The sequence below is a fragment of the Sylvia atricapilla genome, chromosome 7, assembly GCF_009819655.1.
Source record: "Sylvia atricapilla isolate bSylAtr1 chromosome 7, bSylAtr1.pri, whole genome shotgun sequence".
NCBI classification, from domain to species: Eukaryota; Metazoa; Chordata; class Aves; order Passeriformes; family Sylviidae; genus Sylvia; species Sylvia atricapilla.
The window spans coordinates 8,197,318-8,214,080 of NC_089146.1; the positions used below are offsets into that span (position 1 = coordinate 8,197,318).

General features: G+C 46.1%; 1 protein-coding gene across 1 annotated transcript; it reads right to left on the bottom strand.

Moving 5' to 3' along the window:
* Window positions 1-15,344: 15,344 nt before the first annotated feature.
* TSSK6 (testis specific serine kinase 6) lies at window positions 15,345-16,319 on the bottom strand. Its single transcript, XM_066323286.1, has one exon. The coding sequence runs from the start codon at window positions 16,317-16,319 to the stop codon at window positions 15,345-15,347; it is 975 nt and encodes a 324-aa protein (XP_066179383.1).
* Between the last annotated feature and the right edge of the window lie 444 nt (window positions 16,320-16,763).

Below are 16,763 nucleotides of genomic sequence, written 5' to 3' on the forward strand. Positions count from 1 at the left end.
TGTTTGGTACTGCTATGTTATAACCATATTTTTGTACTCCAAACTATTTTATATAACTCGTGTGCCTGATGTAAAATGCGTGCACAGAAAATACAATCAAGGGCCGCATTATAAACCCTCAGTGTAACTCATTGCACTTAATCTTTTATAAGCCAGAAGCATTATCCGAAATCCTTGAGAGGAGAGATGCTTTTCCAGAGGGAAGGAACTGCTCACGTGAAAGGTTAGTGGGACGTGACTGTGAGTTGTCGATGAGAGGACAGCGGAGAGAGCACGTTGTATCTTTGCAGTCTGATACAGGACAGAGTGAGGCCCTGGCTATCTGATGTGCAGTGCTGGAAGTCCAAGCTTAAATAAAAGAAAGAGAAAGAAAAGTTCAGAGTCTCCTTCCTCTCCCGGTGGTGGTGTGATGCAGAGCTCACGGCTGTGAAGGCTCCTCTGGGTAGTTCAATGTTTAAACAGTGTTCACTGCAATAGGTGTTCAAGTGCTAATGGTTATCAGTCTGAAAAATACAGCTGGTTTGGGTTACGCCATGCTCGGATTTGGGATTAAATGGTTTTTCTATGATTTGGATACAAAGCAATGGTTTTTAACAGGCTGCTTCAGTGTTGCTGTTACAAGTCCATATATGTGACCTTGAAAAAGGTGGGAGTAATCACAAGATGCATTTCCCAAACCGACAAAAAGCTGCCTCTTCCTCGTAATTGTAGTTCAAACCCTTCTTCTAATAAATGAGTCAGGTTAATAGTTTAATGAAATTTGAATAGTTTTACATGTATTGTAATTTTAAATGCTTGCGAAGGAAATTTTAGAATCGATTTGTGATGCAAAATTATGGTACTTGAAAGGAATTATTCGATTGCCTTAAGAAGACAGCACATAATAATGACAATGTGACATTTAAAACTCTAAATCCTGTATTAGAATTTCTGCTTGGGGAGGATTGGAGAGTTCATAAAACTTGACTCTCTGGGAAACCTCACAGTATGAACCACACGGACAAAATTTTGTAAATTAATAAAAAAGTAAGGAAAACAAACATTTGAAATCTGATGTAATTCTGTAGCTGCTGGCAGGTAAGAAATGACAGAGTTTGGATTAAGAACATCTGGGTATTTGGCCCATGAAACTAGGGTATTGCAGGATAGCATTAGGATATTTGTCCCATCCCAGCCAGCTCCAGCACACATCCTTTCTATTTTTTTGACCTTTGCAGCAAGTCATAATAGCCATACCTGCAAAAGACTGGAAGAGGGACAAACTCTCACCTTGGTTTCCTTTCTTTTTCTGGACTTCTACAATTTCTACCTTGCACATTAGATGGTACTTTGTGACAATTATCTTTTGACTCTTAAGTGCTTCTCAATGTACAGAGCAAGTTTTGCTGAACATGAATTCTTAGCTATTATTAGGAGAGCGATGGTATCTTGATGTTTAGATTTAAGTATTTTGGATGTTGAAAATAAAAAAATGCAAGGTCACCTAACCACCTAGCTTTTTTTTTTTTTTCCTTTTCTTCTGTTTTCTTTTATAACTGTCTTTCAAATGGAGTTGTAAAGAGAAGACTATTCCTCCTATGGTGCTAACCTTACTTTTTTTGCATCCTTTGACTTTGTAAATGCCATTCTTTCATCTCAAAGCTGGGTAAGGATCATTAAGAAAAAATTCTGATGCATGATGCTTTCTAGAATCAAATAAAATTCTGTTCCTAGACCTATATTTTCTCTATATCTGTATCTTTCTTACTGCAAAAAGAGTAGGTGACTGGTTTTTAGATTAATTAGACAGAACACTGGTGTGTGACTTGAAGAAAGAAGAAATTTTTATTTTGTATGTGATTCCTTTAGAGGCATCCTCAGTGATCCACAGTAATATTTTTCAGTCCTTTCCTCATCTTAATTTTTACTGGAAATTCTACAAACTCAAGTTTTCTAACATTAGGTTTTAGGCCAATTCCCTGAGTACAGTATAATAGCCAGTTAAACCTGATTTTTAAAAATGGCTTTGCGCCCCAAACCTCTCATATTCCACGTGTTATGTCTTGTGATCTGTTTCTCTCCTTTTGTGCTTAACAATTCCATCCTGATTTTTTTAAAATATTTTTGTTCCCCCTACAATTTATGGAAGAAAAGAAACTAAAATGTAAAATCAGGAAAATCAGTTTTAATTTGTGTTTCTTTTCTTTGCCAAAATGTAAGCCTTCTTTTATACATTTCTGGGGGAAAAGATGAAGACTGAATTCAAAATTTTTATGTGAAATGAGAAAATTTTCCCCAGTCTGTGTAAATGTCACTGTTAAATTTTTAAGCTTTTATATCCTAATCTTGAAGAGCAACATATTTTCCATATTCTATAGGAAATGGTTGTGGTTATTTTTAAAGGATTTCTCTGTAGTGAGATGCACACACCTGTGCTGCTTTGGGCATTAGAACTTCCCAACACATGTGTCAAAGACAGAACTGGAGGAGACTCTGGGGATGCTGAGAACTCACACCAATACAGAGCAGTGTGAATTGAGGGAATCTCTAATATGACCAGCAAATGAGTTCTGACTCTCCTCCTGTCTCACTTCCCTCCTTATTGTAGAGTTTTTTAGCTTACACAAACTTATGATTGTAAGTAGGAAGGACAATTGTTTGCCAATTTTTGTAAAACCCCCCAAAGTGATAAAGATTTTCTGGATACTGCTTTTTGTCAAGTGGTTTAAAGTATGTGCTTGATATGTCACTGTCCCATGACGTTCCAGTTGAAATGTAGCTGAAGGTTGTTGTCAGGTAGTGTGATCTTTTAGCCATTCCAGCACAGGATTTGAGGATCTGCACTGCAGACCTGTCTGCCTGCAGTTGTGGGATCTCATCAGGAGTTTCAGGAGACTGAACGGAGGCAGTGGCATCCTCCTCAAAGAGAACACCATTCACGTCTCAGTCCTACTTACAGTGAGACTTTCCATGTTCTGACTCACTGGAGTGTTTCCTCCTGGACTTGAAGGTAAAGGGAGGTTTAGTGCATGGAAAAAAAAAAGTTAATTGGCAGAGCAGGACTCGCTTCTGCTGCAATACTAAGCAGTAGGTGTGAGCAGTGGCTGCTTTAAGCACAGACTGTACAGACACTGCCCAGGACTGCCACATTCTGTCTCATGGGGTGACTTTGCCCACAGCTCTCCCTTTCGCTGTGCTTCTGAAGCAGAGTGGGGAGAGGATTGTGGTGAATTTACAGTTGCTCTTGGTAATTGTTGTGGAAATGCGTGTTCATGAAGGTTGGGGCAGATTTGCATCGGGCAGTCTTGAAAATTTAGCTGGAACGAAAAGAGGGGAAAAATTCATACTCCTATGAATTTGTTGGTTTTAAGTAAATGCATCGCTATTTTATGCCTGGCTGTGTTTCTCTACAGTAAACTAGTGCTATTTAAAGAATTGGGATTCTGATATCAACTTAGTATCAGCGACAATCAGTTCTGCTCCTGTTCCCTTCCACCCATGGATGAATTGAGTATTCAGACTTGAACTCAAAATGATAGTTAGGACAGTCTGAGACCATGGAGTTAACTTTGATTATAAACAATTGATGAAATTGAGTTCTAAAATTATTAAGAAACAGATTGGCTCTCTCCTTCATTCTAAACCTTTAAACAATTGACATCTAGCTGTGAACTGACTATGCAAAATTATGAAGTATGAGGCACAAAAGGCTTTATATGTGAATGAAAACTCAAAGATTCTGAATCTATTTTCTTAGTAATTCATCTGTTTTTCAAGGCTGCACCCTGCACTTAGCCCAAGGTAAGGATCTCTTTGCTGTGCCGCATTTTACTGCTTATGGTCTCCAATTATTAAAAAAACCAAGCAACTAAATATTCTTGTGGCCAGGGAATCTTCTTCCCTGGAAACATGGCAAAGTACTGGGGATCTTCAGGGAATCCTTCTGTAGGAGCCTGGGACTTCACTGCCCACTTCAACCTTTACTCTCTGAAACATGGAATGCCTTTAGGCTGTTCTCAGAAAGTGGGACATGGTGGGTTTGGCCACGGTGAATGGGGATTTTTACTGGCCTGGCAATGTCCCTTCTGCACATTATGAATTCCTTCCCCACCAGTATCTTGATACTGGGTGGTCTTAGAGATGGTGGATGATGTTTCCTGCTCTGGCCCACATCACGTTCTGATTTCCTCCTGCAGTGATAAAGGGAGGCAAATATCTCCAGGATACAGCAACAATGTATGCTTTAGGGTTATTTCATTATCTATCGCTGCATCTTGGCACCTTGGTTGCAGCTGAACATACAGGAAATGTTTTATTTCCTTTCCAACCAAGAGCTGTTTTTAATGAAAGATGCTTTGTTCCCTTTCGGGTTACCTTGTTAGCTGTACGGCATCGCCAGTGTTTCCCAAAACCCTTGACAAAAAGCAAACCTGAAGCCTGAAACATGAAAAGCTGCTGTTGCTATGTGCTCTGTCTCTTCCTGTTAGAGATCTCCTCGAAGGGATGTTGTGATGAGTTTGATTCACCGCACGAAGCCTTCAAGGTTGCTGTGCGTGCTTCTCGTAGCTGGAAAAAATGAATCCATCAGAATATCAAACAGGCAGTTTCAAACTGTGATGCCAGAAGGAGGGAACTCATTTTTAACTGATGCAAAGGAGCATTAAATAGCTGTGAGTACACTCAGGTATCTCTTTACTTGCTAGTATGCTGTATAGCTATGGGAAGGGATCTTGGCATAAGTTTAAACATGAAGACTCAAATTGGAGGTGTTCAAAGCAATATTCTGTCTGATTGAATTCCCCATAAGCTATTGATTGTTATTAAAAATTAAAAATAAAGTCCAAAAGTTGTGACTGAGCTTGCAGTGCAAGATCCTAAATTTTCATTACGTCACAAACTTCTTAATATCATATGAAGGTTGTGATGGCAGGTTCCTGAGTTTTCATGAACTGTTCTGGGGATGATTAAAAAAAGTACCAGCGATTTCTGATAAAGAAAAAGGGCATTTGTTCTAAACAGAGAGCAAACCTATATCAACATAAGTATATGAATGTTTCCAGCTCATATTCAGACCATTACTGGCACAGAGATGTTCTCCTTGACCCTGTATTTGAACGCTATTTAGAAACTGTTGTGTTGGTATGACTTGCTGTCCTGCACATGATTGGCTCCAGAGATATGGGGTTTGATCCTACCTGGGTGATTTTCTTCCTACTGGTTAATGAGGCAGGATTTCTTGGGGTGAAACAAACAAACCAACAAAAGAACAAACTGAAAAAGGAAAATGGGGACTGTGAGCCATTTCATGCTTCAAGTTTCAGTCTCACAGAATCACGGAACAGTCTGAGTTGGAAGGACTATTAAAGATCTCTAATCCAATCCCTGCTTTGATGAGCAGGACTTGAACTACATGAGATTGCTCAGAGCCCTGTCCAGTGTGATCATCTTTAGGTTTTTCTGTACAAAGAGGGTGAGGAAAACCTTTTCAAAGAGGAGAGAATGTCTTTCCCTGCTGTCAGACCCTGGGATGCCATGGGTGGGGGCTACATCCAGTCAGGGTGGAGCAAAACCAGATGTCATCTACTAATGGAGTTGAAAACCATTCTCAGTCTTGGAAAAAAGAAACAAAATGGATCCTAGCAACTGGAAATAAGAGTTGTATTTATAGCTATTTCTTTCCTAGAAATGGCTGGAAAAGTAAGACTGAGGCTGTGGTTTTACATTTCAGCATGAGCTGAACCACCACGCTCCCTGTCACTGCAACACCATGGTCTGGTCCTTCCTGGACCCTTCAGTGAGCCAGGACCATGGGCTGCAAGGGCTGAGAAGTCACCCTGTGACAGGAGCTCTCTGGGGAACACAGGTCCCTGTGCAGCCCCACAGGGTGGGACAGGGGAGAGGACATGGGGATCTGTGACTCTGTCTGTGACTCTGTCTCAGCCATGCACTGGGATAGCAGCTGTGCTTTCTGCAGTCATGGCAGGTGTCAGGGACTTCATAAACTCCCTTACAAGACACTCTGTGTCAAAATCCCAGCTTTTCTAACTTAAGAACAGACACGCATCCGTGATTTTTTCCACAGAAAGGAGAGGAAGCAGTGGATACAGATCCTGCTGCAGTGTCACCACCTCAAAGTGCGTTTCAAAGTCTCCCTGTGCCCTGGTGCTGACTTTGTTCCAAACCAGACCCAGGTTCGTAGGGCACTGGGCTGGAGTGCTGGGAGCAGCACGGCACATGTGCTAATGAGCCCAGCACTTGGCAGCCACACAGGGAAGCCAGACGTGCAAGGCAGCAGGAGCTGTGCATGCAGCCTGCTGTGCCATTGCACCACATCCGCGTGGGTCACTCAGGGAAATAAGGGACGAACACGAAATTAATGACTGTATGAAACCTTCCCCCTCCCAGACGATGACAAAATTCTCATCGGCTTTGTGGGGGCCAGGACCTCTCCCCATTCTCATGTAGGTTTTCTGTGCAGACACCAAGCAGTTCATTACAGAGCTTCCAGCTGGGATCATAATGTCATTTCCTCTGCTATTTGCCTGGATTCCTTTTTCATATGTTCCCATTCCCTCCTCAGGCTTGCTGAAGAACTGCTTTGCTAATTTCCAATTTACCTGGCAGATAGCTCTGGTGGGAAGGTTGCCCTGGGTTTCCGAGGAAATTATTGCTTAATCAGAGCGCTGGTGCGTACGGCTGGCACGGAGCGAAGCACGCGCCTCCTTTTCGGCTCCGTGGATGCAACATCCAGCGCGCAAGCTTTGGCACGAGTCCTCAGGCTGGCCTGCCTCCAGGCCAAGGATCACATCTCCTGTCCCTGGGGAATGTGAGTTTAAATCACTGCAGCTCAGCGATGCGGGGAATGTGCCACCAGCAGTCCCGATTGTGCCCTTCTTCAAAGCAGGCGGTGCCCGCTCTCCCCACGTGCCCACGGCAAACACCAGCAGTGCTGCACTGTCAGGGCTCCAAACTTGGCCCCTCCATTCTGCTTTCCACACACAGTCTGACGGGTGTGAGGATGGGAGGAAGGAGAACAAATGTGGGGAGGCAGCACAGTGCTGGCATGCTTTGAAAGCTGACTCCCTCGTTCCAGATGTTCTAAATCACATGTGGAGAAGTGTTTGTGGTCAGATGCTGCTTGAAACTGATTGTTGATAGTCTCCTGAGACAGCCTGTGACAAATTGAATAATAAAAATGCTGAAAATAGCATAGTTATTCCCTGGAAAAGCAAAGTTCCCACAATCCAACAAGCTGGGAAAGTTGTTGAACTTTCTTTGGACACAATGTGCTCTTTTTCTGCGTGTGTATGTTCTTCAGCCTTCCGTGGGTCTCCAGGCTTTCTCCTTATGACCCTTCCTCTTCTTATGAGCTCAAGGCAGCCACGCTTCCAGCCTCCCCAGCAGCAGCTGAACTGATCACCAGCCTGTACCATGAAGAGCAGTCTCCCACACTCCATGAACCTCACAGTTCACTCCCTGGTGCCGTGGATTGTTGCAGGTTTGGCTTTGTAGGGCGTTTTTCTTAAACTGCAGGGAAAGCTGTCTTACAGGATACATATTGCTGAACTCTTCACCACAACAGCCCACCCTGGCCAGCAGCATCCTCTCCTGGCCATGTCCAGAGATTCCTTTCCCATTAGTCCACTTGCAAGGCGCAATCCTGACCTTCCCTCCTCAGTGCATGGGCAACCAGGGGCAGCCACCGTGCCAGGGTTTGGTGCTCTGTGTGTTCTCCCTGAAGCAGAAGGCTTGAGGTCAGCAAGTGCCCCAGGAGTGCTTGGTGAGGGCAGCTCCCTATTGAGAACGTGGTAGTTTAATTAGTGGAAGTGGAGTTTTTGGTGGTGAGAAGAGATTTGCTACAGGCTGCTTGTGCTGCAGTAGTGAATTCCATTTCTGGTGGCAGAGGTGATAAAAGCCACGGGTAATGACAAGATGTGGAAATGTCTGGAGTGCCCAGAGTGAGACTGTGTGTGCTTTGCTAGCCAACAACAGTCCTTTTCGTTTGATGGATGCTAGTACATACAAGAGTCTGTCTACTACTGGAAAAACATCACCACTACAAAAACTACCCTTCTGTGTGCTGATTTCTCTATTTCTTTCATATTGGAATTAGCCATGGATCCTGTCCTGTTTTGGCATGAATTGCAGATCTGCAAGCCTGTATAGTTAACATTTTTATGCCAATAGATTTAGGAGAAGGTTTTGCAAATATGGGCTCACCTAAGTGATGCATTGTAATGATCTTTTTGTGGGTGATGATTTTGACCACAGCTCAACATAGTGATCTGTTTTTTCTGACCATTTGTTCTGGAGACTGGCAATGTTTGGAGTTCCAGCAGAGCTCATAACTGAGGTCATCAGCGTTTTAACACATACACTCAGTTAAAGTCCTGACCCTACGTGCCAAAGTCTTCTCTGATGCTTTTTGTTCAATGGAATATTCCGCTCTCCCACCAGCCTGCTCACCCAGACCTCTGCTGCTCCCCTGCTGTCAGGCAGGTCACCAGCTGATGCCCATTTTTGTGTCCTCCCTGACTGCTGTGGAGCTGTGGAGCTTTGTAAGAGAAGCATCTGCAGTGCAACTATTCCTCCCCCACATAAAAATCTGAGGCGTGCAGAAAATTCAGGGGTAGAGTAAAACCAAAGAAATGGAGTGGGGTGCAATGAAAAACACAAATGTTTTAGGAGAGTTACAGCCAAAATATGAAAGGCTCCAGTTTCGTAATGAAATTAAGTTTGTGCTGAGCTGTTGGTCTGAAGTTTAGATCCTGCATGATGTGTTGAGAATAGCATTTGCAAAAGATCTAATCTGCTGACAGACTGGTGCTCTGTCCCAAAACCACCAGCACAGTTCTCTCCATGACTGTCTCCCACCAGGCGCTGCCTGAAATAGTCTAACAAAAGACAGAAAACTGGCTGTGCTTTTCCTGCCATGAAGACGAAATGCAGGAGATGATGGCTGCAGGAAAGGCTACAGTCTCCACTGCAGTTTTCTCCTAGATAGTTACCTGCCCTGAGTAATGTCTTGCACTCACACCTTCATAATTAACCATGCTGCTGAGTCAGAAACTGTTGTGTGATCAGCTCAGGAAGTACCTAAGTGACTGTGCTGCTTACCCAGGCTGGCTGAACCCTGCATTCCCCTGTGCCACCACTGCTCTCCCACCATTCCCCATCCTCCCTTCTTGGGCTTGGGAGCTCTGTTCCTGCCTGGGTCTGGGCCACCCCTGGGCGCTTCCTTCACCAGTAGTACTTTTCTTCCACCTGGGCACAGTGGTTTGTGGATCTGTTGTTTGCTGGGACTCACTTTTTTCTCCCCCTATTTATCCAAACGTCTGTATGTTTGTTTGAAGGCTGGTGTGTTTTTATGTGAAGCTTTCTAGTAGGTGCAACCCTCCCGTGGGTCCTTCTTCCAGCAATTCCCTGGCTCCATCACTAATAAATAAATAGAGCTCTTGATATTGGAAAAGATAATGGCTGTATAATGCACAGAAAGTGAAATTGCTTTCCTCAAGATTTATTTGTCAATTACAGCTTGCTCTGGATGGTGCAGCTTGAACCATTTTCTGGATGGAGAGAAATATGTGGAATAGAAGGGAAGCTGTTGTTGTAATAAATGACTGGGTGCATATGTGCACTGCGTGGTTTAGCTTTTCCATAACTGGTATCCTATTAACATGCTAATGAACATGCAAACAAGAAGCCAAGGATTATCATTATTTTTGAGACAATAATGTGTATTTTGGGGGTTTTTTTTGCTTGTAATTAATGAGAATATTGTCTGGTGTGTTGGTGTCTCCTGGGCTGGTTTATTGCTCTGCCAGGAGGAGGTTGCAGCCCATGTGCTGCACAAATCCTGCCTCTCCTCTTGGCAAACTCCACTTTGTTCCCCCTCACCAAATCCTGCCATGTACTTGTGGAGGAACTCCACCACCTTAGCAGCCTTCAGGCTGGGCATGCCGAGGTCTGAGGTAGCACAAAGCCAAGCCAGCTGCAATGCATGCTCCATTTGTATTTTTGATAAAGGTTTTAATGGGAATGGCATGTTTCTCTAGAGAATGTAATGACATGACAGTGCTGGGCAGAGCATTCTGACGAAACAATGCTGCCAGTACATGGAGAATAAGGAAAGTGACCATATGGAAGAGGGATGGTCAGGGATTTCTGAAGGGCTTGTCTGGAGGTGCTCAGTCCCCTCAGCTACTACTTATTTTAAAATAGTTTAGTGGGACTTGAGAGCTCTCAGCATTTGGTGAGATCTGACTCCTCTGTAAATATATTCCTGCGAGGGTACAAGGTGGTCTGTGACCCTGATGCTGGCCAGGTGACTCTGCTGACGCTGTGGCCATTGAACTTGTCACATTGTTGGTGTTAAATGGGTCTGCTAAGAGGCATTTAATTAGTTTCCTTTTATTTTTTTTCCTTTTTCCCCTCAAGAATCACTTGTATTGTAAAGCACACCGAGCGGCGCTGCTCAGAAACGCTTCTCTGATTCTGGGTAATGCATGAGACAAACAGCTCTGTGGTGTCTCTGCTCTTTGTGAGGACACCTACAGATTGCACAGTCCAAGAGAAGGTTCCCTCCTGCCACCAAGGTGCCTGTCATTTGTGAAGTGACATCTTCTGAGGAAGAGATGATCAGTAAAAAAAATGACACCTGTACACAGGATCTGGCCCAATAGGGCTCCTGTGACATTTGGGTGCTACCTGAATACAGTGAACATCTGCCAGCTGAGAGGAAGAAAAAACACCACAAATGTCTTTCAGGGAATGTGCTGGTTGCTGCTGTGACTGATAATAGCGTGAGAAGCAATGAAGGAGCTCAGACACCCCACCCACCCTTGTGTGGCTCTTTAACTTCAAGAGAAATACCTAACAGCCACGCTCAGGTCCCTATGTCATGTTGCCTCCTGTAAGAGCAGTAATATCCAAAATGTAACTAGCAGACAGAGGCACTGCTTGCTGTCCCACTTTTAAATGGGTCTAGAAGATATAACTATTTATCACCCTTGCAGTTAAACTCATGGAGAAGTCTGTGTCTCTCTGAAACAAAGAATAGTTGTCACCTTGTAGCACAAAAAATTGTGGTTTGTGTGATCACAGGGTAATTCATGTGGGAGGGCAGGCTGGATGAAGATCTCCAGCCCAACGTGCTGCTCAAGGCAGGGCCAACTCTGAGATCAGACCAGGCACTTTGGCCCTTGGAAACCTCCAAGGACTGAGATGCCCCAGCTGAGGGCAGCCTGTGCCTGTGTCACAGCCTGGTGAGTGCCACCCTGGCTCTTGAAAAGGGCAGCTAAATGCAGTTAGGAAATTTGGATCCCTTATTCAGAACGTGGAAAAGAAGCTCCACCCATCTGTGTTTGTAGTCTACTTCCTTTCATTCATTTGCAAGATAAAATGAAGTTGATCTGGAAGCAGTTTTGGAGAGGAAAATCATATGTCTTTCCAGACCGTCAAATATTGTTGAATTTATTATTGCTTGAAGACAGTCATGATCTGGCCAGAGGATGAGCGGCCAGGGAAGTTTTGAACTGTAATGTAAAATGAAACCCCTTTGGCCTGAGGTAAGCCCGTTACCTCAGGGAGAATATTTACCACTTGGTGCAAGAGCAAGGATTAATGTTTGCTAGGTGCTGTGAAAATGAGAATATTATTCATAGAAAGCTTCTTTTGCAAGGAAAGTTACATGCGCAAAGACCCTCTGGATCCTGCTCTTTGGTGAGAACCTCCTGTTAGCTTTTTTTACTGTGCTTAATATAACCAAAAGGCTCAAGACAGGAAAATGTTTGTCCCCATAGCCCCTTTGTATCTCTTCTGGCAGATGACTAAGCGTAAAGACCTGTAGAGGTGATGAAAAAGAGAGGATGAGGAGATTTTCAGCTGAAGAAGGGTTGACACAAAGTCATGGAGACCCATAACTGGTGCAGCAAGGTCAAGGAAAGACCCAGGAGGATGCCAGGTCACTGGAGAAAAGGCTGCTAGCCCTGAAGGCTGCAATTATGGAAAGGTTAATGTATTCAAGCAGGGCTGAGATGGCTCAATTGCCTGTTGGAAGCTTTGCCTCTGCAGCGAGGCGGGGTCAGGCAGGTGCAGCTCCTGCCCAACCTGCTGCTGCCTGGCCCAGGGTAATTGGAGCAGGTCCGTGGGAGCCTGGCCTGGCTGCAGGCAGAGATGGAGAGAGAGCCCTGGGAGAGCCAGCTCTGGGTTACAGCAAGAGTACGTGAGGTGTTTGATTACCCAGCAGAGATTTCCCACAAGTCATGAATGTACTTATCTCCAGAGTTTGGTAATGTGTAGACTTTTAAGTAGCTGAGTCCTGAAGCTTATCAGACACATCAGCCATGGCCTAAAATCTTGAAAGCAAATTTTGCTTAGCTGAATAGGGAGCTTTAATGTCAGTGTGCAGTGAATTACCTCCCGTTCTTTCATGTGCCTGAAATAAAGGCTGTATTTCAGGCAAAGTGATGCAGAATATGGACAAAAGAGCAGAGGGAGGAGAGTTATACTAAAGGTCTGGAAGACGTCTTTGAAATTTATAATGCTCTTATAAGATTAAATGGGGTAAAATTGCTTCAAGATGATCTCAAGAAAACACTAAACAGTCTACTCTGCTGAATGTCCTTTTAAGAGTTCCTGTAACTGATTTCAAGACACATTAAAAATCTGAAGGACCTTCCAGTGAGGCTGTCAGTGGCACAGGGCACCGTGACAGGCAGTAAGAGGGCTGTGGATGGGGTAATGCTCACATCATGCAATGAGCCAAGGGGAGCCAGGTGCTGGCACAGCACACAGCTGAGTGTCTCCTACAGGCTCTGGCCATTTGCCTCCTTATCCTTGGAGAAGGATTGAACAGCACACAGTTATTTGTGTAGATTGCTCGGTGGTCAGGTCCCTCACAGAAAGTTATTTATTGGGTGCTGGCATGACACAAGACCTTTCATTTCCAGACTGCACTGCACCAGTGTGTTCCACACAGCCTGGGGAGGACAGAGTGACACTGCAGGATGAGTCTGGTGGGACTGATCAGGACATTGGTAACCCAGTGTGGCTGTTTGTGCCTCCAACACATGCTTGTTCTAATCCCAAGGGCTGTCCCATAAACACATGGCACTGTGCTTTGAGGCCAGGATAGGAGGGCTCATCTGCCAGCAGTCAGGGAAAGGGCACTTCCACAGACTGCACGCCTCCCAGCAAGGTTAAAAAGGTTAAAGGTTAAAAATTTCTACCCTCCTGAGGAGGAGATAAGCTTAGGGAAGCAGCAGGCTTAGCACATGCAGAGGCCTCTGGAGGGGAGGGTGCTGGCAGAGCCGTGAGCCTTTGCCTCATCCTGCTCAAAGCCTCTGCTCCTGCCCTCCTTCAGAACCGACATCCCACTGGTGTAAATTAGATAAGAATTGGCTCGGGGTCTTTAATTGTGATTTTTATTTTTAATTTGCATAATTAGACGTGTAATGGGCTATTTTCTCAGCCTGGGGACTGCTCTGAGGTCGTTAGTGCTGGCCCTGGGAGATCACCATCTGTCTGCAGAGGGCAAGGGCTGTGGGCAGCCTGAGGAGCCTCCTGTGGCTCCTTCAAACCTCTCCCCGCTTGAACCCCAGCTGCTTTCCCAAGCCACCCAAGGGGGTACAGCCTCACAAAACATTACTCATCCCTCCCGGCTCGTGTCCTCAACAGATGCAACCATTTAGGAGAATGTGGTGCTGAGGGGAAATTAATAGGGCCTGGATTTTAGAACGACTCCCATTGTGTTAGTTCTGCCTTTAAGGAAAGAAGATTAAGACAGAGCAAAAGGAGAGGCAACACAGCAGCACCAGGTTTGTGCTTCCCAGGTTGTGGGGAGGTACCTGGACACAAGCAAGGGCTGGAGGGAGGCATGAGATGGACAATTACTTTGATGTCCCGGGGCATGGATTGGGATGAGACTGACAGGGTGGCTGGAAGGTGAGTAGAAAAAGAAGAAATGAGCCTTGCTGAAAATTTCACTACCCTGAAGTCCACCTCCTTGCTTTCCACATCCTTATGACTTCTCCCCTTCTTTTCCATTCCCTTCTTGATCCTTCCCAAGCCTCTTTCCACAGCCCTGGATGGCCACAACACATCTTTGTATCCCATTACTCTGTCCACTTTGGACTCTCCTGCTTCAAGTTCAATTTTGCAGCTGCGAGAAGAGCGAAGTGAACCTTCGTTCTGGGGGTGGTAAAATTCCCAGTAGCCTGCATGCTGAAAAGCCTTGGGCTGGCTCTGCTGCCACACCTTGTTCTACTTAAATTGCTGCTTTTAATTGGCCCAAAATGTTTGTTTTGGGAAGGTGTTTCCAGCTCATGCAGCAGAGCCATGTGCAGTGGTTTGTTCATGTCAGACAGGGCCTGGCCTTGGGCCGTGCTGTGTCAGCTCATGAGGCACCATCACCATCAAACCACCCAACTGGACATTCCCCCTTAGACTTCACTTCCAGTGGGAGCTGGAGGTTGTTTAAAGTGGGTTGAAATGTCTCGTGGAAGCACATTTCAGATGCCAGCTCCTACCTTTAATTAACCCTTTAAAATGGGACTTGCCCACAAGGACCCACAAAAGGGGCTTGCTTTAAGAGTAACTGGTAATTTTCCACACTGAAGCTGGTCAGCAGGAGTTAGCAAAGCAGTTCTCTTTTATATCTTTATCACTCTTCCCTTTGTCAGTGGCATTTCTCATCAAGTGTCTTTTGGCAGACATTTCAACTATTGCTGAGAATAAATATCTGAAAGATGTTCCATGTAAGGCGTGGATCTCAAAGCCACACCAAAACTTTTGGCTGGGTAATGCTGTCCAGCTGCCTGCAAAAATCCTAGTGTGACTTTGGGCTGTGAGTATCACTGTGAGATCGAAATAGTGGCACACAAAAAACGTGGTGTTTTCTCTGCAGCAGTGATTTGTAGCGCCGTTGATTCTCCCGATCCACCTGCTCAAATACAGTTTGGTGGTGATTAAGGCTGAGGAGAAGCCAAGACCCCTATGAGGTCCCTATGCAAGCAGCAGCAGCAGAGGGTGGGGAGGAGCGGATTGGGGTGGCTGTGTCAGAGTTTTGGTGTTTTAGGGAGCAGGTGCCGTGATGGGCTGTGCTGCTGCACCTCACCACCCTGCCCTGGCAATTCAGCATGGCTGTTGTGTCTCAAAACCCAGCCTGCAGCAGGCTCCCACTGCAGTTCTGGGATCTGAGCACCCCCGAGAGCACAGAGCCTTGCTGGTGCCTGAAGTTCAATCAGCTCCACACACAGGCACCCCCTGACCTTTAAGACAATCAACAAACCACAGAAATGCTTTTTCATGACAGCATTTATTGCACCAAAATGCTCTTCCAGAATCTTCAGGGAGGGTTGTCTCCTTCAGATGTCCCCATTCAGCCAGCGGTTCTTGGCGATCTGCCCTGCGCCGGGCCGGGAGGATGGGGTGTACTGCAGCAACTGGGTGATGAGGGCTTGGCAGGGCTCTGGCAGCGGGGGCAGCCCCTCTGGGTACATCACTCCCTTCTTCTGCAGCTGGGGCATGCTCTGGACGTTGCTGTCATCGAAGGGAACGTTGCCCACCACCATCATGTAGAGCATCACCCCCAGGCTCCAAATGTCATACTTCTTGGCATCGTAGGGGATGCCCATGAGCACCTCCGGGGAAGCAAAGGCCGCTGTCCCACAGAAGGTGGTGCTCAGGTCGGGGTACCCTTTGAGCTCCTTGCTGAAGCCGAAGTCGCTGATCTTGGCGCGGCGGCCGTCGGCCGAGAGCAGCACGTTCTCGCACTTGAGGTCCCGGTGCACCAGGTTGCGGTCGTGCAGGTAGCGCACGGCCCTCACCACCTGCACGAAGATGTCCCGGGCATTGGGGGCGCAGGGCAACTTTCCCAGGCTCTCCAGCATCTGCAGCAGGGTGGTGTCCATGGCCTCCATCACGATGTAGAGTTTCTTGTTGCAGACCTCGATGAGCTCAAAGACGCGCACGATGTTGGGGTGCTGGATCCTGCGCACGATGGAGAGCTCCCGAGGCAGGAACTTGAACACCACGGCCCGGGATGCTCGCTGTCTGTCCACCACCTTGACAGCCAGGGGCCCCCTGTATCTGTTGGAGGTGGCTGCTTTCACCTTGGAGAAGCTGCCTTCCCCTAGTGTCTGACCCAGCCTGTAGCCCAGCTCGCTGAGCAACCTCTCTCCTCCGTCGGGCTTTGGTGGCATGAGCTGTGGTCTTTTTGGCATGATCTCTGGTTCTGGCAGGCTTGGCTGGAGCTGGTCTTCTGCTCCAGGATACTCTTCTTCTGCTCCAGCATGGTCTTCTTCTGCTCCAGGATCAGGAAGCTGTATTGTCTCTTCCATGGCTGCTGCTCAACTTCCCCTATGGCAACCTCTTGGTTCCATGCACCACCTGGGCATTGTGATGCGTGGAATGTCGTGTGTGACATCTCATTTGTGAGGTGACATGGGCGCCTGGTGGGTCCCCTCTGCACATGGGTGCCCCTGGCATGCCCGCACACACAGGGGACAACTCTGCTGGAGCTGGGTATTTTAGAGTTTTTACCCTCTCAGCCTCTTGAGTTCTCAACATAGGGCTGCATGGATGAAAGTTTAAATGTCAGCTTTCTGGGGTCAGGGACCCATTTGGGGACCTACACCAGTTTTCTGCAGGGTATGAGTTACATTAAAATCCAAACTACACAGAGTGGTACAAAGGAGTGACTCCTACTGGCAGTAACTGTGGACCACCTTGGCTGGCTGTAAATATTGACTTCTTTGGTGATGGTGCACAGAGTTATTATATTA

Bases quoted from the DNA above. Each gene is read 5' to 3' on its own strand.
- TSSK6 (XM_066323286.1), bottom strand. From the start codon at position 16,319: ATGGAAGAGACAATACAGCTTCCTGATCCTGGAGCAGAAGAAGACCAT.